A 23543-nucleotide genomic window follows, 5' to 3' on the forward strand; every position below is an offset into this window, starting at 1 on the left:
CTTTCCTTGTCTTGTTTCCTTTTCCAACTCCCTCTTGCTGCTTTTTTAATTTATTTTATTTTATTTTATTTTTAAAAAATAATATTTATTATATTTTAATTATATTCATAATAACTTATACTCCATCCTTTCTTTTCATTTTTTTTTACCTTTTTAAAATTGTTTGACACGTATTTTAAGATGTATATAAAATATAGGTTCACAAATTTTTTTTAAAAAAAATCACTTTCTGTATAAATTTGAAATAATAAATTTTATTTAGAGAAAAAAGGTTTAAGATAATTTATCTAAATATATTCCACTGGAGTATTGAAATATGTGTCGAATATTATGAAATCCGATTATGATACAAAAGCTAACTAGATCCGACTTCTTTACACTCGAGAATATAATCAGAGTCACTTATTAATACCGTTTGTAAAAAAGTCAAGAAGTACTTAAAAAAAATTAGGATTACCCGCATTTGTTTGAGGACTTTTACTTATGTTCCAAACAGTTTAATCACTCTTAATTTGCTTCTAATTTACATTTCACCTTTTTTACTTTAAGTAAAAAGTATTTATTTTAATCCCACCAAGCATCCCAAAATCATAATCATCAATCTTCCGAATTGTAAGTTTTTCAAAGCTTGTTGGTCCTCGAAATATATATTACAATAATTGCATGTCAAAGACGTATCCAGAGCCTTACCGAATATAAAAATAGCAGCACATGTTCATACATATTGATCTTCTCATCAAAGTCCTAGAAGCAAGACACGGTCTGTGAGTCCAAAAGAGTGTTTTGGAAGAAAGAAACAGCAAAGAGCCTCGTCGCATGCTTCAACAATATTTCCATCTTGGGAAAAACCATACGCTTAGATTTTACTTTATGCTATGACTTTACATCTAGACCGACATTCTCTTTTGTTCTTGCCGAATGTTTCTTTCTTTATTACTACTACAGTAGTAATCATCCACTATTCCACTGCTGCATAAGAATAAGAATACTCTGCTGAAATAGTTGGAGTATTGTATACTCCCTCCATCCCGAATTAGATGATCTTGTTGACTTTAGACACGCAATTTAAAATTATTGACCGCATAGCTATATGACTTATTTTTAAAATTTAAATTTTCAAACAAAAATTAAAACATGAAATTTTCATTTACAAAAAAAAAAATAAAAAAACAAATTTGAGAAATAGACGGTCAATGCACCTAAAGTTGCGTGCCCAAAGTCAACAGGACCATCTGATTTGAGACGGAGGTAGTAACCTTAAGCTTTAAGCCAACTCTAGCAAGAAAACCCAACTCCATTTTCCAAGGAGTTTCTCAACAGACATACATGCATGGTGTTTGGCTGGCTTATAAATCCGGTTTTCGAATTTGTAAATCAGAATTAATTTATTTATACTGTTTGTTGTGTAAATAATTTATTAATTAATTTTTGATTTATTAGATAGAAAATGAGAAGTTGAAAATATTAACTTTTTCAATGACTTATTCTTATATTTTAAATTTGATTTTATAAAAATACAAAAGACTACTTTAAAAGATAATTATAATATTTTATTTTTAAACCTGATAATTTGTAAATATCAAAAAAAATTATCGAAACACGTACAATGAAAACCCATTCTCGCTTGAAAGCATTAAGCACATTTTTGAGTAAATATTTTTAATTACTCTGGATTTAAAACACAAATTTCATTCTATTATGTCAAATCAAATCATGCTAAATCTCTTGCTCAAAGTACAGTTTAGTGGAGCACGGTCGGATAGTCAAGTGGTTAAAGTCGTGTCCATATTGGGTTCGACCATGACTCAAATACTCATTTACAAGACTATGGGCCTGTTTGTTTACTAGAAGCAGAAAGCCAGAAACTGCTTTTGGCTTCTATTTTTTTTATCCGTTTGTGTAAAAAAGTAGAAGCGTTTTTAAGAACCTGAGAATTCTATCTTCTCTCTCACAGCTTCTGCTTCTTTTCCAAACACTTTATTAACTTATCTACTTCTCACTTCTGCTCCACTTCTCAAGTTTAAGTAAGAAGCCACTTCTTTTTAAGCTTGAACATGCGGTTCCTATAAACCATATTCGTAAAATAAAAGAAAGAAAGTACAGCTTAGTGATACCATCAACGTGTACATGAGCAATGCACGATGTTTAAGTACATGAATTAAACTACAATTAAGTACACAATGACACCTGATTGAGGTGATGATCAACGTATCATATACATTAATGCTCCTGCATGCATGCATCACCCATGCACGGCTCTGATCATTTCTAGCATCATCACACACAATCTGAACCCTTTATGTTTACCCGCTGGTTTCTTCATTTCCACCCCACGGTTACTTTCCTGGACCTCCGAATCACCAAATTTAACCACCCCTTCTCTCCGGTTAAAGCCGGTAATCATGTCCATTGTGTGTATTTCTCACACTTACAGCTGCCACTAGTCAAACAATCTTTTCCGTTTGACGCCACTAAATCCTTCTTATACGTAATCAATCCAACACTTAACTCAACTTGTTGCATTTGCTCCCCATCTTTTCATCCGATATTACCTTTATACCCTCATCTAAACTATCAAAACATTTCAAATCACCGATTTAACTGATTAATATTCGGATTAATTTTTATCGGGTAAGTGTGTTTTTCTTTCTTCTCTGTTCACAAATGTATAACGTGACCGTTTGGTTAAATTTATTAATTATTGATGAATAAGATTTTACTTTTAGAATATTTTTATTGTGTGTGCCTCATGAACAGAGAGTAACTACTTTTTATTTAGGTGAGAGGTTTTTATTTCTGAGGATTTTCGTGCATGGAAGGGTTATCATTATTAATGAGATGAGACCAATAAGAATTAACGCCTAATTAAAAAATGGTTGTTGGTGACACACTAGAAAATCCGAATATGAAATACCTTCTTACCATTTTTATTTTAAAAAATTATAAAAATATCCAAGTTTTATAATCCATAAATTATGAGCTTTTCATGTCTCGAATTTGTTCACAAGTTATATACACAGGGGTGAATTTGTCATTGGCATCATCTCGGAAGTGTAACTTTTGCAAATTTATTACAGTGTGAGATTTGAGTGAGTTGACAGGAGTATCTTATATGTAAATCTCATTAATTAAACAAGAACCACTTCTTAAATAAACAATTCAACAATAATTAAATTAAACAATAAAATAATACACCTGGTTTGTATATAAATAGCATCATATCCGAGATCATTTTGTGTCTTGTGTTTTTAAATTTTAGCTGCTCTCTTCTTGAAAAACCCTAAGCAATGAACACTCATCTTCAAATTCATCGATATCTTCTCGACTATCACCATCATCAAACACAACAACCTTACTCATGGCCCACACCTGGCCCACCTGACGAAAACCCTAGTCCTGTTTTAGAAGGTATCGGTGCAATCGTCGGCGAGCACGTCCTGTTCGGCCGCTCCGCCGCCGTTAAATCCCCTGACAACAAGAACACGGCGAAAGAGGATCATAGCGGCGGAGAAGCTGCACACGCGCCGCCGCAGGAGAGGAGTTACAGGGGAGTGAGGAAGCGGCCGTGGGGGCGGTGGTCGGCGGAGATACGCGACCGCATAGGGCGGTGCCGGCACTGGCTAGGCACGTTTGACTCGCCGGAGGAGGCTGCGCGTGCTTATGACTCGGCGGCGAGGAGGCTTCGAGGGTCGAAGGCGAAAACCAACTTCGAGATTCCCTCCGTGTTTCCGATATCTCCGGGGACGGAGGGGTCGTCGTCGTCGTCGTTGTCGTCGGAAGTGAAGAAGAGGAAAGCCGGCGGGGCCAAGACCGGGGCCCACAAGAGGAAGTGTGCAGTGGTGACATCTATGGCTCAGTTATTTAGTAACACTACAGCTTGTGTCACTCAAGTAGAGCCTAGAAACACAAAATTTCAGGAAAAAATAAAAAATATGAATTTTGATGAAGGGGTTGATTTAGAGCTGGATTTGAAGTTAGGGACAACTAGCTTCAGCTTTAATGGTGGGTTTTTAATGTAGCTAGGTTTTGAGTTAGTTGTGTTGTAGTGTAGCTTCCCTTGGAAATGTAATGCTGTAAGAATTAAGATTATTACTATTAGGTAATTAAGTGTTGTAGTTAAGTGTGGTTTAGTTTGGTAGTACTGTAATGACTAGAGATTAATGTTGGTGCATGTGTTTTATACTGTTGTAAAAGTGGAGGAAATCATGGTACGGTTGTTTTCCGGCGTGGCTGTTGAAGATGAATAGGGAAATCGAAGAATATTTACATCAACTGTTAATGTTCTAACAGGATTCCGAAACATTCGGGTTTGAAGGTCTTGGCATTTGAAATATTTGTCAAAATTCATTTAGATTAAGATGAAAATTTTGCGGTGCACTACTGGGGTCAGCCGTGCCGAACCGGGACGTTCCGGTTCACGGTTACCGGAACCTAGTCACCGCTGTCGTGTTGTGTATTTTCCTGTCGGTTGTTGTGTATTTTCGTTTTTCGTATACTCGATGTGAAACCCGTACCCGACCCGCTTAGGGTTCGCGTACCTACTTTCAAATCTATATCCATTTTGAACGTATGGTGGATTTTCATATTTCTAACATGAAATCTATATCCATTTCGAAACGTGTCAATGTACATTTCATGTACATCTAATATAAATGTAATAATAAAATTTCAATTAAAATGTATTTTAAAAATACATTTTTATGTATTATTTTAGAAATATAAATTAAAATTTTCTATTAACATACAATTGTGTACAAATTTTTATATTGTGTACACACTTGTACTTTCATGTACATAAGATGAAAACCTCTATCCGACACTAAGTTTACAGTGTGTATTTTTCGTGTTCGTGTATCAAAAATTAAAACTCAAACACTAAGTTTTCGAATTGTGTTTCGTGTGTACCAAATTATCATGTCTAATGAAATCCGTGCCAGATACTTACTTGTTCACAATTACGATATTAGTTACGTACCAGATAGTTACTTGTTCACAATTACGATATTAGTTACGTCCCAGATAGTTACTTGTTCATAATTACGATATTAGTTACGATATTCTGAATATATTTTAAACTCCCTGAAATCTATTCTTTACCCCTAGGTTTTCAAAATTATTTTAATTTTTTTTTACATCGTTGTGTGTGTTCGAAAATAATTTTAAAGTATAATACATAAATTTTGAGTGGTCACAGGGGGTAAAGTATCCGTTAGAAACTAATATACACATTGTTACCTCTCAAACACTTAAAGTCAACGGCAGATTTGGACGGAATAGTGACCAGAGTTACAACTTGCACGAGAATGTAAAGTGCAGGGTGCATATTGCCACGTTTTAAAATTCAGGTACCAAACTGCGTTTGGAGGAAACCTAGGAGTCACAAAGTGTAATTAACTTTAAAATCAATCCGTCACTGTTTAATTAATTATTTGTTGGAAAATTTGTACATAATGACATGTTTTGGCTTGATGAATAATATAATGGCTCGTACCAATTCTGACCTGTCCCGGTTTAATTAATGATTTCGGACCGTGTTGAACCGTCTGTTTCGCCGGTTCTATTCGTATCCGTCTCTTTGTTCGGCCACTGTGAACAAAATATATCTATGGTGACTCTAGAGAATGATATGGTTCTGGTGCATAAAAGAGAAGTAAAGGAGTATTTTGAATACATAAGTTACATGTGTGCAAATGTACATTATTGTAAAAGTAAGAAGCAGTTCCATTTTAGTGAAAGTTCAGACTCAGAGATCACGAACTATGAGAAACTAGGATTTTTTGCCCGCTACGCATGGTTATAGAGATGATTTTTTAATTAAAATTAATAATGCAAAGATTTTGAGAAAGAAATGCAATTAAAAATGATTTAATGAAACAATTTTTCCGATTTTGTGGATGAAAAATATATTACTCTCATAATTACTGTGAACATTAATTTGAGTTGATATGATTTCAAATGTCAGCTTCTCGGGCAGTTAAAAAAAATAAATTTAATTGTTTTTTTGTTACTAATCATTAGAGAGGGAACCTTGAAACTTTTACTTTAGTTTATTTTTCGATCAAAAGATTCAAAACCTTTTTTGATTTGACCTTCGTTTTCTTAGATCTTCTCGTTGTTCCAGGTGATTTTATTCTATAAAGTGGTCCGAGTTATTCTGTTTTGTAGTTTTGTTCTCCAGATAAGGGAATTGTCTTGGTTTAATTAGTATTTTATTTAAGTATTTGCTGATCTAAAGTTGCAAGCATCAAAACTTAAGTATTAGTCAAGGTTCTGAGCAGAATTTCACATGCAAAAAATGTCAATATCTATGTTTTATAGTTTAAAATTATTTTTGAACACACACAACGATGAAAAATATGAAAAAAAAAACATGTATTTAGATTTAGATCCTAAAAATCTATTTAAAATTTAAGGTTCTGCCGCAAGACCTTAGTGGTTTTATGGTTCTATTTTAAGGACTGCTTGTCTCTTGAGCGCGACCCTTTACACCCTTTCTTAAGTTAAAAAGGTGAAAATTGAGTTTCTTCTACCGAATCACTGAACCCTCATCGTGAAAGATCTCTACTGTTTGAGTTCTCTTTGGATTTTCACTCAAGGCAATCACAAAACACAAACTATTAAATTCTGATTTAATTATTATAAATTTTATATTTATAATTTAATATATAAATTTGAGCAAGAAAAAAAAGACAAAATCATAATAATATATTTATACGTTTTCTTGAGTTGCTATTTTTGTAAAGGTCCTATGTTGGAGTGGAAGATTTAATCCATCCATATTTGGTTTTCTCGTTTCCTGCATTTTTATTTTAATTAAATTACTAAGTTTTGTTTATTTATCTGCAATACGGACAAAAATCAATTTATACGAATTCGGCAAGTTTAAAAATAAAATTCAAAATTATATTAGTCAAAACAAATTTAAGTTCCATACATTTTTAGAAGGAAAAGATTTAATCGAAAATATAATATATAAATTTTAAGTTTTACTATACACTAAATAAAAAATGATATATTTTCTTTTTCCTTAATTCTACAATATGGACATAAATCATTTTATACAAATTAGGCATTTCAGAAAATAAAATATAAATTCTGATATAAGTGACAAAAAGATGTACAAACTCCGGAGATAAGTCTTAAAAAATTCGGCACACTTATATGTTTATTAAGGCAGGAAGTAATTTATTTCAAGAAGACCGAGCTTACATTTGAAATATCTTTTGATTTGGATTTATTTGTTACTAAAGATGTATATTTTAAATGAAGTATAGAATTTTAAAATATATTATATACAGTAAAAATGAAATAATTTAACTATTAACTGTTTTTCTATGATAGGGTCTTTGCCTGCTATCTTATGAATGAATCAGAGTTTTGTTACTTGAGTGTAATCTGTTGACTCCTAGTGACTGGTCTCTAAATTTTTTTACTGAAAGTCATCACGAAAATTGAAATTGAAACACAGATATTTCTGCAATAGTGAGGCCAGCTATCATAGAGGCGAACATACAGGATGCACAATAACTTAAAATGGAATGTGCATTGCAAGAATTTTATGCCACTCTGAAAAATGGACACTCTGCAATGGGAATTTTTGTTCACTGCAACATCCCTGTTTCAACCGTACCTGCTTATTGAGTAGTTCGATCATGGGATCATCTCTATCATGGAGTCAACTTCAATGGCTCCTGTCAACTCTGTCCAAGACTGACAATACTGGAATTTCAACTACTCAGATCAAACAATACCTCTCTCATTCTGTTCCTATAGCAACTCTCTCTCTCCCTCCCTCAATCTACAAACACAACCACACAATGGACCCATCAAAATCCAAACATTCAGACACATATATTATACACATATCGAAACAGAAATTTACATGGGAGACAAATATTTTACATCTAAACTATATGTTACCATCTTTTGAAATTCACAGGATTGGGAGTAAAGTCTGTTTTCTTAACATCCAAGTACAACATCCATAACTTCGTTCATGCCTTTCTAAAACTTCTGATCACTATATTCTAGTGTACAGATGCATTCGATCTTCTCTCCCACCCGCATCATTCACCGATATTGTCTGCTACATCATCAACTTTGATCTCACCTACTTAAATATATCATCCCTACGTTACACTTACATTGTTTTACACATACTTATTTCATTTCAAACTTCATTCCTCTCCAACCTATCAATTAAAGGCAGCATTAAAATATTTAATTAATGGAAACAGCTTGCACATGTTAATATAAGTGCTCGATGACATCGATCTATGTACATATTAACTTATGCATACCGCGACCACACGGGTCAGCCTTCCTTGATCTTCCACTCCTTCAGGTGTACCCTCCAGTCCGAGAATTCTAGCACATGCACTAACAAAGTGCCTTGCATAGTCATAGGTATGGAATCTAAAAAGGGAAATCATCATTTAGTTATTGCAGCTTATTGCAAATAAGGGGGTAAAAAAGATATGCAAGTACATATATGTTAACATTGGTAAACTCATAAAGGGGAGCTCTTATTAATACAATAATACCCAAGCTAAACATAATAAGCAGTCACCATACTACAAATCAGCTTTATTGTATATACAGAGTATAGAGAATGGTATCAGTAACTGCAGCATTATTGGTAAAGCATGATCATGCTTAATTATGAGGTAGGCATTAAAAGATTACACAAATAATATATATATACTTCTGCAGAAATCAGATTGTCTAGAATCTACAACATTCAGCTAGCAAAATTGACTCCTAATTCCTACCTAATTACCTTTAATTATGTCACTCCCCTCAGTATAATTGTATTATGATGAGCCTAGTTGCAGTTATTGTACCTATGATTTAAAATCAGCAACCGACTCATTGTGCTATGATAATAAATATGATTGCAAGCCTATAGACTACATATAAAATTTCTTACCCAACTACATCAGCAGCAAGAACGGCACGTAACAGCTCTGATCGAGACGGCATCAGCCTGTGAATTTGAGAAGATGGAAATGGTGTGTGAAGAAACCAACCGACTTTCAGTTTGCTGTCATATTTTCTGCTTTCGACACCTTGACAATGGGCAGAAAATTCAATTGTTTTTTTTACTATTATCAGGAGTATGCAAGTCATAATGGCTTATGTAAGCTGATACCTTGTGAGAATTGAGATTGTCTAATTTGCACTCATTGTAAGAAACCTTCCCGCTTACCTAAATAAAGACAATATCAATTATTGTTAGAAACATAACTATCAAAAACAGGATATTATTTATTCCTAATCATTTTTAAAAACCTTCTTGGCAAATCTGTATGCTCACCAGTTTTGCACTTGCCATAGCTTGCTCTTTTTATAGCAGAACCTTCGTCTCGTAGATCTGTACCAAATCATCTATATAAGATTCCTGTAATATCATAAAATGAATTCGAAAAGATAATGGTACGATCACAAAGAGGTTTTTATTTTAATTTGCTCATGAAGTTTCCTCTGCACCTCCATTTAAATCTGCAGAACTTGAGGTGATTGCTGGCTAAGGCTCACTTTAATACCAAAATCACCTTAATTGCTTCAGCTTGTCGGCTTCTTCCGTTGTGCAGCCATGCATACAACCTGAGTGAGCAAACATATCAATCTCGTATCTAAGATACAGCACTATAAAAGGACCATTCACTCGAAGAATATGAACCTATTTTCCCGTCTCTCTGTCACTCGAAGAAGTGCTATCATCCTTGCAAACTTCACAATCTTCCTGTCTTTTTGTCATTCTGCTTTCAACACTTTGACTGCATGATAGCATTAAAAATTTTACAAATATTAAAAAGTAAGATTAAAAAGTAAGGGTTCTTGAACAGATTCATCGACACAATCTTTATCTTTTTCGTTCGCTTCAGCTGCTGCATATTGAGATTCTCCTAGGAACAATTAGGAGAGAGATGTTCTTTGTTTTTTGAATTTTGGGATGTGGTGGATTTGTTTGAATTTTGAAACCCAGTGCGTATATTGGGTTGAGAACTGTTAAAGTAGATTGAGAGTCACACAATAATTACACGTACTAATTTAACACAATTACACACAGTAATTTAACACAATCAAACATAATGTAGTATAACAATACCCAACTGGTTTAAAGATTTAATAAATGACTTCTCCCTCTCAGAACTAAAATCAAGCACTTAGTATGCAAAAATAGAACATATAATCCAATTAGTTTAAACACATAAATGATCGAACTATCTCCCTCTCGGAACCACAATCAAACACTTCTTATGCAAAAGGATTCATATCGTACGAAAATTCTCAAATTATACAACTGAATCGGAAAAAACGAAGAGAACTTTAACCAAACAGTTATATGCATCAATTCAAAGTCACTGATGTTTACTTGCCTCGAATATTATGAGATTTGGTAACATCTTCTACAATCAAAAACTGATACATCTAACCTTCAGCTACAAATCTGTAAGCATAACATTTGAAAATAATTAGTGCAAATCTTTTAAATCACATATATAAGTATGACATGCGAAAATGACTGAAAAGCATTTCAAAAGATGGATAAAAAAAATACATATAAATAGTTATGACTAACAAAAGAATACTCCTGTTATGAGAGAATGAGCCTGAACTCATATTTAAGAGAGACAAAAGTTGAAGGATGAGAAATTTGAATTTCAAAATTTCAAAAACGATGACAAAGCGGCATCAGTAAGAAAAATCTTTCTGTTTGTTTCTGTATAGGAAAACGTGCATAACACAAAAGTAGATGTGATTTGGTTTTTGTGAGCAGTATTCCCTGTCCCTCTCATTTCTTTAGTGTTATTACTTTGGGATGTCCCTCTCATTTTTTTATATTATTATAAATAGTAAGTTTTTCTCATGATTACACCCACTATCTTCCCCTACTATCTCATAACAATAAAAACAACTATTACCCTCACTACTTTCCTCCACTATTTCAAATCTATTACCCACTACTTTCCTCCACTATCTCAAATCTATTATTAAATATTGATAGGTCCCACCGCTTTACCCACTTTTCATCGAACTTTACTCATTTTTATACATTGTCTTGGTCTCTGTGTCTCCCTCCAATGTAAACAATTGAGGGGGACGGAGGGAGTATATATTAATATGGTGAATATTCACCGTAACAACAAATAATAAACGTAGTACGTACTATTTTTTTACCGATTGTAATGGTTTACGCTAACACATTTAAATATATTACATATTTCAAATATAAAAACTATTCAATATTAATCTTCTCATAAAGGAAAAAATTATCACAAAAATTAGTCACTCGTTAACGTAATTTGTATCAAAAATATCACTTTATCGTTAGTCGAAATTCTCTGAAAGTATTATAGAATGAGTTTCGCACATTTTTTATGAATGATATTATATCTAAATGAAAAGTTCCGATTTCTACTATTCTAACTAATATTGTTAGATTTTTAAAATTTTATCAGCTATAACTGAGAATCTTTCATTTGGATAGCCCAGTGGTGGGTTTATCCTCTATTGTCCCGGGACATCCGGGTTCAACAGATACTAATTTGTAAGGCATATAAACCTGCATTGTTAAAAAAAAAAACCATTCATAAAAAATATGCGAAACTTAATATATAATATTTTCAAAATTTCGACTAATGATGGAGTGATATATAAATTCTTCTACTGAGTCACTCATTTGAGTCAGTTTTGTAATCGGTGACTCACCTCAGACGTTTGGAGTAAGGGACGTACTTCATAATTAACCCATCGACAAACACATGATATGAGTCGGGATAACTTGTGTTTGGACATGTCTAAAACCAGATCAAGTTACCTTATTTATTATCTCGATTATGATAGGTTGAAAAACCTAGAATTTTTTTATTAAATTATTTTTATTTTTAAATTTTTTATGGAAATGTAAAAGATCATTTCAAAAGATCATTTAAAGTATTTTTATTTTTATATTAATAATATTTATATACAATAAATTTCAAATAGAAAACAATTCCTTTAAATATATAAATGAAAAAATAAACTTTACTCATTAATATCCAATAAACTTTACTCATTAATAAATAATTTAATAAATAATAATAATAATAACTATTTTTTCAGTTAAATAAAAGGGACTCGTATTAAATGGAACGTTTTCAAATTAGGCTGTACAAAGCGGTAGGGAGGCGTAGGACAGTTTGGCATGTGATATAGAGGAGTAGATAGGATGTGGTCACGTGGACTGTGGGAGTTCGGAGCGCAGTTTTTGGTAAAGTAGCTGGCTGCACAGTGTTTTTATATTATTTAATTCAAAGCTCATACACGTGTCTAAGGAGGAAGCAGCATTCCGTATGTAGTCAATGGCAAGGGATGTAGATACGAAGTATTTGGGGAGGGCTTTTAGTAATTACACCCTCAAACAGCCTTCAGGCTTTATAATATAAATAGAAAAGTCTGAGCCCGCGGAGAGTGATGTATGGAGGAAGAGGGCTTAAATCTTGGGAGTTCATTAGCAGAGGGAAAGAAGGTGCAGTAGCAGAAGAATAGTACGAATAGTGGTGTCATTAACTGACTCATACTCTGACTACCAGTGGCAGTGGCATCCCAGTACTAGCTGCCATCGTCAAAGATCTCTCTGTTTTTGTACGTACCTTTCTGTTTGCATATCTACATTTCTAACTCTTTTTACTACTACAAAACACATCATTTCCTTTTTATTGCCTTCAAAATACGTGGGCCCTACAATGTTATCTTTTAGGGTCGTTTGTGTAAATTTAAAAAAGTGCTTCTTGATTGAATCTGAGTCCTTAAAATATAAATCTAATGACCCCGTATAGTGTGCTAGATACGGTATAGTGTGCTAGATACGGTTGCTCGGGAACAAGACCTAATACTTATTGCTCACCTTTTCCGGGATCTTTACCTACGAGGGAAAAAAATGGCCCTCTCTCTTTTCACCTCATCATGCACAAACAAATGAAATGTATAAAGGTTTGCAGGTTATAAAGAAAGTGAAGGTAAATTTCAACGCAAATAATTATTGTCAAGCAGGATCTGAAGTTTGATCTAGATTTTGCTACGAAGTCTTCTGTTACCCTTAAATTAGCAATTATTATATCTACGATGATTATCATCTATTTCTACATCAATTGCTCACTGTTGTTTAGGGGATATCCACTGCTACACGAACCACCTATTCATTGACATGACACAAGGATCTCGCCCCCGATTCTTCAATAAATTTTGTTTAAATATTTCAAATCTGATTTGATTTTTGACTGCTACTACAGTAGATTATTATATACCTATGTTGATGGGCCTTTTGGGTGGACAAGGCCCAGAAAGGATGTAGCTGAATAATTTCAGCTCTGATGAACTAGTGCATCTATGAAGAGAAATTTTCTATCCATGAACACAAAGTCATGCAATAGCCCACGAGTAACTAAGGGAGCAAATCCAATTCCTCTTGAGCTACTTATTTTTCGAGGATGTGAATCGGGAATGAGAAAGAGAGTTCAGGAAATTCCATTTCTCGTGAGCCACTTATTTCTCCGAAACAAAGGAATGAGAGATATTATTTCTACTCTTGCATGACATGGCTTCAAGGTTGATCCCCAGGACCTGCCTGAGAATTCCTAGTGCAGATAACTAAGACCCTGCTGTCGGGTTTAAACAAAGAGGAAAACTGAGAGGAGGAAAACAAATAACAAAATTTGCACTCATATTTCATATTTGTGCTCCCGGATTTTTTTAGCAACGAAAACAAGTGAAGAAGGAAGTAAGTTCATTAAATCCCAACATTTTCACTCCAAAACACGAAAGTGGGATGAAAAGGAAAGCCAGGGATGAGAATAACTAAAAAAATGTTGAAATAACAATACGTCACTTTCCTAAACAAAAGGGTAAATTATAAGTAACAATCAATTTAGTACTTTTCTTCCTAAGCGAGGAGCACATTAATTAAACTAGTTTAGTCTCTAATCTTTTTTTAGCTCCGGAGCAAGTGTGCATACCGAAATACTCTCTATCAAGTGAGTGAAACTAGTAATGTCCATTTCACTTACTTTCACTTGCATTCTTTTGCTTTCCGTCCATAAAAAAGTTGGAAGCAATTGAAGCTAGCGGGTTCAGTGCAAGTGCACAGCCTGCACCGGTGGGCTAGGGCCAGACCTTATTCAAAAAACACACACTGATTTGGTAGAGTATACTGTACAGGGAATCATGTCGTCCTGAGTTGCTAAGGTCTGTGATAACTTCAAAACATACTAGACATTTGAATCCTATAGAAACAGTGCAACCGCAAAGCGGCTGCATTGGGGAGACCTATCGCATTTGGGGATACAAATATATGGTAACTTGCCAGGCCCTTAATATACAAAAGAACATGTTGGCCTGACTTCTTGAGGCAAATACTAGAGGTTAAGATCAGGCCCTCAAGTTTAAGACGTTTTGGCAACTACATCCAAAACCCGGAACCATTGCCAAACTGCGTCTTAAACTATTTCACATGGCCCTCAAGTTTAAGACGTTTTGGCAGCTCCATCCAAAACCCGGAAGCATTGCCAAACTGCGTCTAAAACTATTTCACATGAAAAAGAAAAAGATAGCTGCATGTTATTGCCTTTATGTAATAGTTACATCTTATCTGTAAAAATTCTCGAAAGAAACTCCAACGATAGAACCAGGCCCTAGAAACCTAAAATAAAAGAAATGTCGATGCAGAATACTGATTATGATCCTATCCTACCCTCAATACCTTCATGTTATAATGGAAACATACTCACCGCATTCTTAGTAATGCAGATGGTATTGAAGGAGTTTTGTGTCTTTAGTTGCGCTTGCTATAAAACTGAACCTACACAAGATACTGTCAGTACTTTAAATTGATTCTGAAACCAGCTTTACACATCACTTGCACCTGCGTCCTTCGACTCCACAAAGGTAAGATTGAGGTCCGGAATCACAAACTTGTCAGAACCACCTTTAACTTCTGTTAAGGACGAAAACAGAGACACCGTTACAGGCTCCGGCACAGGCACCGGCACAGGCACCACCACATTCACCGGAAGAGGCACATTCATGGGAAGAGGCACATTCACGGGAACGTACACAGGAACAGGTCGAGCAGCACGAGGTCCAGCAATTGGTTTGGCAGATGGTACAGCTGCCAAATTTGCCTGCAATTGAAGGCAACATATAAATTTATATAGGAACGGTAAGATGTACAGATTCATAACAAGCTATTTTACTATACAGAGTTGCAAAAAAGGTGAACGGTGTATCATCACATTTAATGGTGATCGTATATGAAGATCTTAGGACTCATCTCGCTGCACGCTCCCATTTAAATAGGCAAACTTTAAATCAACGACATGTAATTTTAAACAACAAAGGTATCCAACTTGAAACGAAAAAGGTTCACATCCATAGTCAGTTACTTGGAGACCTTTTTGAGTTGAGGTTTTAGAAAGGAATTCAACTTTTTGGATACCTATTTCCATTGATACGATCTATTCAATATGTCCAAGTCATAACTGAGCAAAGGTGAGGAGGGGCTTCTCTCGATGTATCAACATTTCCATCACCAGCATATTTGTCATTCCATGATGTTCATAGTTTCGCACCATCCCACACAGATAAAAGGATGCATAATGACTTTATGAACTATTATTTAGCAAGTTTATACTCGCACCAAGATCAATTAAGATTGTGGCGAGCCATAGAGAAATATGACATTGACCTAAATAACAGTAAAGTTGGTATGAAATTCACCTTCAACTTCTTCAGCAAAACATTTTCAGATTTCTTCTTGCCCAGCTTGGCCCGAATAGAAGCAATTGTCTGTGCAACAAAAGAATTATAAATTTGGTACTCAAGAAACACATATTTTTGGTCTGATCTGTATGACAAAAGAAAGCATTGGCATACCTTTCTTATCTGTTTGTTATCCTGCGCAGTTAAGATCTCTTCCCCCTTCAATTCATTTGTCGTCTGTTGAACCAAAAAAAACACATCAGTTAAGAACATGACGTCTCAAGACTAAAACACCATAACATTAGATATTGCAATTAAAATTGAAAAAATTAAATAATCTGAAACACCTTGGTCTACCTATCTGGCTATTAGCTATGCAAAGTTGCTCAATAAATTGGCATTAGAGAAGCATTTAAATATGTTATGTCAGGACTCGATAAAAGTTCTAATTAGTGCAAAAGGACAAAAAAAAAAAAAGGATAAAAGTTTTTTCATGTCATTTCAGAAACACAATAAAGAAACTGAGATAAAACTAACCTTCTTCTTTCGTGATTTCTTTGAGGGGGTCGCCTCACTCACAGCAGTAACCTGAAAATAGAAGTATATGTAGATTGTTAGCCGAGCAAAAGATTGATATAATAAGAAATGGTGCCTTCCAAGTATATTCACAGAGATAAAAATGCAATATTACTTAGGTCACGAAGTGATTTCTGTCCCAAGATTACGTAATCAAGCTTACAGACTATGCGCGTTCATTGGATGCTCATCATTAATGCGCCAAAAAGAAAATAGCTAATCGCCTGATCCATATTAACCCTAGATTACGTAATCAAGCTTACAGACTATGTACGTCCACAGTTGGATGTTTATCATCAATGCGCCGCAAAGAATATAGCTAATCGGCTAATCCAATTCAAGCTCAGATACTATGTACTCACACACTCTCTCTCTCTCTGTTACTCCGTACACTTACCCGTGTATCAGTGCTTCGACTCGATGGTTAAACCTACTTCATAAGTACTATCTCTTACATAAATAATCATACAGAGTAAGCAACTAGTTCAACTGATGACTGCTACTATACTCCGACTTAATATCATAAAATTAACAAGAAATCCGCAACTTCTCAAACTTTCCAAATTTACTTGCACAAGTCCTTCCAAAAGCCTCCTCTCCCAGACCCGGCTCCCGAGCTGCACATCCTCAGAAGGGTCCGGCCTCGGTTTATCAACAATCATTCTTAATCCCAGCTCCGCAACTTAAACAATAACAAGGGTCTACAGTTCACACCACTAACTACCCAAAAACCCTCCCCTTGAGGTTAACAAAGCTGAATTAGGCCACACATTCTTGTCAAAACAGAAACATCAGGCACAAATACACTTACAATGGTCCCCTAGGCCCCATGCATACCAAACCAGTCCTTTCACATACTTGGAACTATAGCATCACATCTCTGTTATTCTATCTTCATATTTTTTATCTCCTCTTCACATATTATTGACCTTTTCAACTCTTTCTTTGACCATAACCCATTGTCCCCTTCCAAGCTTCCTCAACACTCACAAGTCACAAACTCCACAATATTATAAATAAAAAACTCAAATTTTACATTTTTACCCATTATTTCCTCTGACACAGCCCAACTCTTCAAGAAATTTAATCACTCCCCATTGGCTGTAATCAAGCTGTCATCCCAGTTTAACTTAAACAAATATAAATACAAAAAAACAAAATTAAATATTATTTTTATTTTGAAAAATATTAAATATAAAAATAAATAAATAAATAAAGTGAAGACCACTAGCCCACACATCCATCCATCTGCCACGACAACACGCCAGGTTAAGTGGGTAACCTCCCCCGCTCTAACATATTTCGTATGACCAAACTACCCTTCACAAAATCTCAAAGTACAGAACAGCTTTTGACTCCAGAACACTCATTTCGTCATTTTAAACAAACTCCTATGTAAAAAGAGAGAGATTCCATTTATTTTTCAGTCCACGACAAAGACTCGTGGACAGTTTCTGCGTCATTTGTTTCCCAAAATACCCTTGGGTGTCCAAGGGTGTTTTGGTCTTTTGACAAATTGTAGGCGTGCCACCGAGCGTTCCCCTTGCGATAATGAATGCTTTTCTTGGCTGGTGCGATGCGGTGAGGATAAAAAAACGTGACGAGAGTCTCCGAGTTAACCCGGTATTTTACAGAAGGGCCCGAAATTCCGGTTTTGACCTTGGGTTAAAAATTTGGGAAGTGGCGAATGGGGGAGAGTGGAGGGTAGTTTGGTCAGGGGGAAATGGTCATCGGCGGTGAGGCACGTCAGATCGGAAAAATAGAGGAAAGGTGTAGACTAGAGAAAAGGAAAGTGGAAACATCTGTAGTAACGCGGGGGTGTTTTGGTCAAAGCATGTTGAAAAAACAAACATAACATCGAATGACACGAGAGTTAAATGAGCCCTTCCTCGCCAGCCACCACCAGCTGACTCGTACACGGAGAGAGAGAGAGAGATGACAGGGAGAGATGTGAGAGAGAGAGAGAGATGACAGAGAGAGATGTGAGAGAGAGAGGGAGAGAGAGATGTGACGATATACCTTAGATCCTGCACCACGACGGCTAGACTGTTCGGAGCCGTCACCAGCAGCGGCAGGAGCAGCGCCGCCGCTCAGAGAAGTGGACCCACCGGTCCACGAGAGAGGAGTGGTAGGGCTGCCACGTGCGCGCGCCCTCTTGTTCGACCCAGACTTCGTACGCGGTTGTCGTACGGTCCATTTCATCGGCACAACCGCCGCCGGAGGCGGCGGAGTAGGTGCCACCGGAGCTTGCAGCAGCTTCACCAAAACCTCAGCCGCCAGAGTACCATCATCTTCCATAGCCGCCTTCAGCCATTGACCATCCATCATAAAACACCGAGAGAGAACGAGAGAGACACCGAGAGAGAGATGAAAGAGATACAACAAAGCAGAGAGAAATAAAATGCATAAGATATATACGAGTGTATTTTGTAAGTAGGTTGGCCTTTATTATTATTTTTATCTCTACACACACTTGTTAATTCATGTGTGTGTGAAGATGCCAAATTGACAATCTTGAATTTAATTTTTGTAAATACATTTGGATGGTCTGACGCAGATTATCATCTCTTTCTACGGGAGGGCCCTACATGTATTACGTGGCACTGAACGTCCCTCTTTCTTTATTTTGTTTCTTTTCTTCTACTCCTCTCTTCTTTCTGAAACTAAATTAACAAGATCTAGTAGTTAGTCAGGGGAAGGACTATTACTAAAAACTCAAAAGTGAAAGTGAGCACTGCAAAGCATATTTACACTTCTTTTACTTATTTCCACGCTTTATAGTTCTTTTTCATGAAATTTCATTGGTGTAGATATAGTAAGAGCATTTTGTAAATAGTTTTTTTTAGAGCATGTATCTTGTGAATTCACAAGATGTGTATTTAACTCTAATAATAATATTATAATGTTTGAATAAATATATGGTGGTATTTTTAGTTTGATGATATTACGATTTTGATAATTTTAAAGTATTATATTAGCTTCATCAACTTATATAATTTTTTATATTGTAGCTTCTTGATTTATTTATGTAATATTGCCATATTAGGTCAACAATTATATTAACACATGTTGAGTGTTAGGTCAATATTATAATTAGACGATTCGATCATATGACGGCGCTCGATTGCCCTATAAATGTGTTTTATTTTTGTAATATTATAACGTCACATGAGATTCGCTGACGTGTTCTATATATTACAATATCAGCTGAATTATATTGACACGTGTTGCGTATCAAGCTAAAATTGTATTTAGTTGATTTGATTGTATTGCAGCGCTTGATTACACTATCAATGTGTTTTATGTTTGTAACACAGTAACGTCATGAAATTCATTGACGTGTTATGGTACTGTAGTTATGAATGAGATTCGCTAACTTATTTAACTTCTGTAATATCGTAACACGCTGACGTGTTTGTTTTCTGATCTTGTGACGTCACACTAAATCTATTTACGTATTTAAATTCTATAATATTATAATTTATTTTTTATTTAATTATTATAATATTATATTAACGAACTCGTAGTATTATAATAATAGTATAACATGTTTAACTTTTATACTATATTATGATGTTATTACAACATTCGATTAAGATTGCTGAGATATCTCAATTTTAATATTAAAATGTTAAATTAATTCTCTAACTTGTTAATTTAGCTAATATTGAACATGTGACATCCCCGAATCCGAGGTATAGATTGTGGAATCACATAATCATAAAATCATGTCAGATATAAATATAACATTCTAACCCCGACTTACCCTAGACCTATCACAAGTCATGGGATAAAATGAGCAAAATTAAATATTATTAAAATTAAAAGAAGGTTAGAAACATAACTTTGATTTAGAATTACACTTATAACCCGGATAATTTACATAATTAAATCCTTACATAATTCTAACTCTACTACCTATTGTCACATAACCTCCATCTGAGACTAGCAGTAGACTTGGTTCCATTATCTTCACACCTATATATCGAGGTTAGATAATAAACTATGAGTTAAACATATCCAATAAGTAACTGATCTGATTCAAAAAAAAATATGCAAATGTTCAAGTGATTACTATATTTGTCAAACAAGGTTGGGGAATACATTTGTCTACCTTTGTTAATTTTAAGGTTTCTGAAGAAAATCATTTATATGAAAATCAACTTGGGTTTCAAGAATATTTGATTTTCTTTTCAAAAATAATTTCCTTAAAACTTTATTTCTTGATACAACGTCACATTATAACTATCTAATAAGCATTTGCTTTCAGAACAATTTTAGAAAACACATTATCCTGATTAGATCCTTTTTCGACACTTTTCAACCATACGGGTGATTAGTTATGCAGGTTCCCATATCATACTAAAGTCCCTATAGATATCAATTGAGACACGCAATTATGTAACATTTTATTACTAGCCTCTTATGCCATCTTAATTATGTTGGACAAGTGTACGCCACTCGGCCTCTTACGCTCACCAATCATTTTTTAAAAACTTAACAATTGAAACCTTATAAATAGAAATTTTACTTCTTTTTCAAAATATTTCTTTCTCAAACATTCTTATTCTATAAGATATTTATTTAACTATAATAATAATAATAATAATATTTGAATAAATATTGAAGTGACATTTCTAGTTTGATGATATTATGACATGTACTAATTTTTGTAATTTTGTAATATCATATTAAATTCATTAACTTATGTAATTTTGTGACATCTTAACGTATTTATTCTTTTAATATTACAATATTAAGTCAATCATATTGACAAGTGTTGCATATCAGGTCAATATTATAATAAATGAGTTCACTATTATAATTTATTAATTTACTTAATGTTAAGTGACCAATTCTCCTAAATCTCAAGGTGTTAGGAGGAGGGCTTACCAGAATCATATTCTAACATTCCCCCTCACTCGAAAGCCCATTTATAGGTCGAGAGTGGATCACGGGCGCCCATCTTTTGTTAATATTGGGGGTCACAGGGAGTCGAACTCGAGTCTCCCACGAGCCTAGGCTCTGATACCATTTAAGTGACCAATTCTCCTAAAACCTCAAGGTGTTAGGAGGAGGGCTTACCAGGATCATATTCTAACACTTAATTATTACAATATTATATTAACATACTCATAATATTACAACAATGTTTGGCTAAATTTGCTAACGTGTTTGACTTTTATACTATTATCATGTTATATTCGATTTGCTAACTTGTAGTATATTATAATATATTATTGTATTTAATATTTATAATAAACCATATCTTATAATTAAATTATATTATATTATTATATTATAATATCATATTATGTATGCTGACTTATATAATTTTGGTGTTATTTTAATATTTAGACATATTTGACTCTCGTATTATCGCAACATTCGTTGCTGAAATATTTCAATTTTAACAGTGTATTGTTAGATCATATTCTCTGACTTGTTTAATTTAGCTAATATCATAAAATGTGACACCTTCTCCATCTTGGGTCTAGAATATTGGCTAGTCACATAATCATAAAATCATGTAAGATATAGATATAATATTCTAATCCCAAATATCTGGGACCTATTATAAATTATGGTATGAAATAAACAAAACTAAATATTAATACAATTCAAAAGAAGGTTAGAAACATAACACTGATTCAGAATTACACTATAACCTGAATAATTCATATGTTCATATAATCAAATTCTTACATAATTCTAATTCCACAACCTACTACTTTCACGCAACCTCTATCTAAGACAACGAATCTAAAATATAACCATACATGTAACGATATGAGTTACCTTTTCTGGCACGAAAAACTTGATTCGCACCATTTTCTCAACTTGATGTCAGGGTTAGATAATAAAACATGAGTGAATCATGCTCGACAAGTAACCAATCTAATTCAAGAAAAGAGGCAAACGTTCGAGTGATTACCTTAGGTGACAAGTAGAGTTTGGAAATATATTAGTCTAACTTAGTTAACTTCAAGGTTTCAGGATAAAATCAATTTGGGTTTCGTGAATATTTGATTTTCTTTTCAAACACAATTTCATTAAAGAATCTATTTTTTGAAAACAACATTACATCATAACTATCTGACAAATATTTATTTTTAAAATAATTTTAGAAAAACATTATTATGATTGGATTCTTTCTCAATGTTTTCAGAACATACGGATGATATGCCACTTAGGTCCTCATACCGGACATAAGTCCATCTGGACCTCAATTGAGACACCCAATTAGATAACTCCTTTGCCTTTTTGCGCTGCACTAGTATTACTAACCTCTTACGACACCTTAATTACGCTGGCGTCACTTGAACTGACCTCTTACGCTTATTAATCATTTTCGAAAACTTAACAATTTAAACTTTTCTTTTTTAATAAGTATTTACTTCTTTCTGAAAATATCTTTTTCTCAAACATTTCTTTTTCAAAATATTTCATTTACTATTTTAAAAATTCATTCCCTTTCCATTAAAAAACCATTGTCTGAAGATAACATTTAAGAAGAAACTAGTTATTTCTCAAATTTTACTTTCAAAGTTTTTTTGAAAAATTTCTAAACAAGTATAACATTTGAGGAAAGAGAATTGAAATTATCAATAAGACTATCACAGGAACATTATAAACTTATTTTCATATTAGATATATAATAGATTTATGACTGGTCGTGTAAATTTGCTCTTATAATTTTATTTTCAGATCAATTGATTTAAGCTAATTCTCAATGAAAAGAGAAAATAAACGAATTAAGTTCGACTATATATTAGAAAAATCATTCCAGCATCAAGATCGTTACTCTCTCATTCTAAATATTGGACTTAACTTTTTACTTCGTCTAGAATTTATTAAAAATATATATTAACTTGTAAGTCCATAAATCTACTAACTCTTAAATTTTCAGTTTTTTTTATGAATTTTAACAAGCAAATGATTCACTTGAGAATGAAACAGGGCACAGAGCATTTCCGATATGCTCATCAAGCAAGTTCTTAATATTATATTTAAAGAAAATGTAAAAATAGTGTGATTGTCTGTTTAACTGAAGCGGAAGTTGTTTTTGACTTCTACTTTTCACGATCCGTTTGTGTAAATCAGCAGAAATTTTTAAAAAATTGAGAATTCTAACTTCTCTCATAACTTTTATTTTTTTTCAAACTCTTTATTAACTTATTTACTTCTCAATTCTATTGCTCTACTGTTTCAATACACTCTTGCTG

General features: G+C 33.9%; 2 protein-coding genes and 1 long non-coding RNA gene across 5 annotated transcripts; 1 reads left to right on the top strand and 2 right to left on the bottom strand.

Annotated features, from left to right (window-relative positions):
• Positions 1 to 3258: 3258 nt before the first annotated feature.
• Positions 3259 to 4252, top strand: LOC108221963 (ethylene-responsive transcription factor ERF084). Its single transcript, XM_017395835.2, has one exon. The coding sequence runs from the start codon at positions 3288 to 3290 to the stop codon at positions 4017 to 4019; it is 732 nt and encodes a 243-aa protein (XP_017251324.1). The 5' UTR covers positions 3259 to 3287; the 3' UTR covers positions 4020 to 4252.
• A 3280-nt stretch (positions 4253 to 7532) lies between these two features.
• LOC108221969 (uncharacterized) lies at positions 7533 to 10727 on the bottom strand. 3 transcript variants are annotated; one of them, XR_010292063.1, is made up of 9 exons: positions 10565 to 10727; positions 10383 to 10453; positions 9683 to 9779; positions 9490 to 9606; positions 9317 to 9373; positions 9152 to 9208; positions 8930 to 9068; positions 8301 to 8415; positions 7533 to 8192 (listed from the first exon to the last, which is right to left on the bottom strand). It is a non-coding gene; the product is annotated as an uncharacterized LOC108221969 (long non-coding RNA). The 3 variants fall into 3 exon arrangements; XR_001806890.2 differs by lacking the exon at positions 10565 to 10727 and having other exon boundaries at positions 7535 to 8192; positions 10383 to 10558; XR_010292064.1 differs by lacking the exon at positions 10565 to 10727 and having other exon boundaries at positions 7599 to 7798; positions 10383 to 10558.
• A 3849-nt stretch (positions 10728 to 14576) lies between these two features.
• On the bottom strand, positions 14577 to 18945 carry LOC108221961 (uncharacterized). The gene is made up of 5 exons (XM_017395832.2): positions 18337 to 18945; positions 16279 to 16329; positions 15916 to 15978; positions 15760 to 15828; positions 14577 to 15164 (listed from the first exon to the last, which is right to left on the bottom strand). The coding sequence occupies exons 1-5, from the start codon at positions 18643 to 18645 to the stop codon at positions 14889 to 14891; spliced, it is 768 nt and encodes a 255-aa protein (XP_017251321.1). The 5' UTR covers positions 18646 to 18945; the 3' UTR covers positions 14577 to 14888.
• Between the last annotated feature and the right edge of the window lie 4598 nt (positions 18946 to 23543).

Source organism: Daucus carota, chromosome 5 (assembly GCF_001625215.2).
Source record: "Daucus carota subsp. sativus chromosome 5, DH1 v3.0, whole genome shotgun sequence".
NCBI lineage: Eukaryota > Viridiplantae > Streptophyta > Magnoliopsida > Apiales > Apiaceae > Daucus > Daucus carota.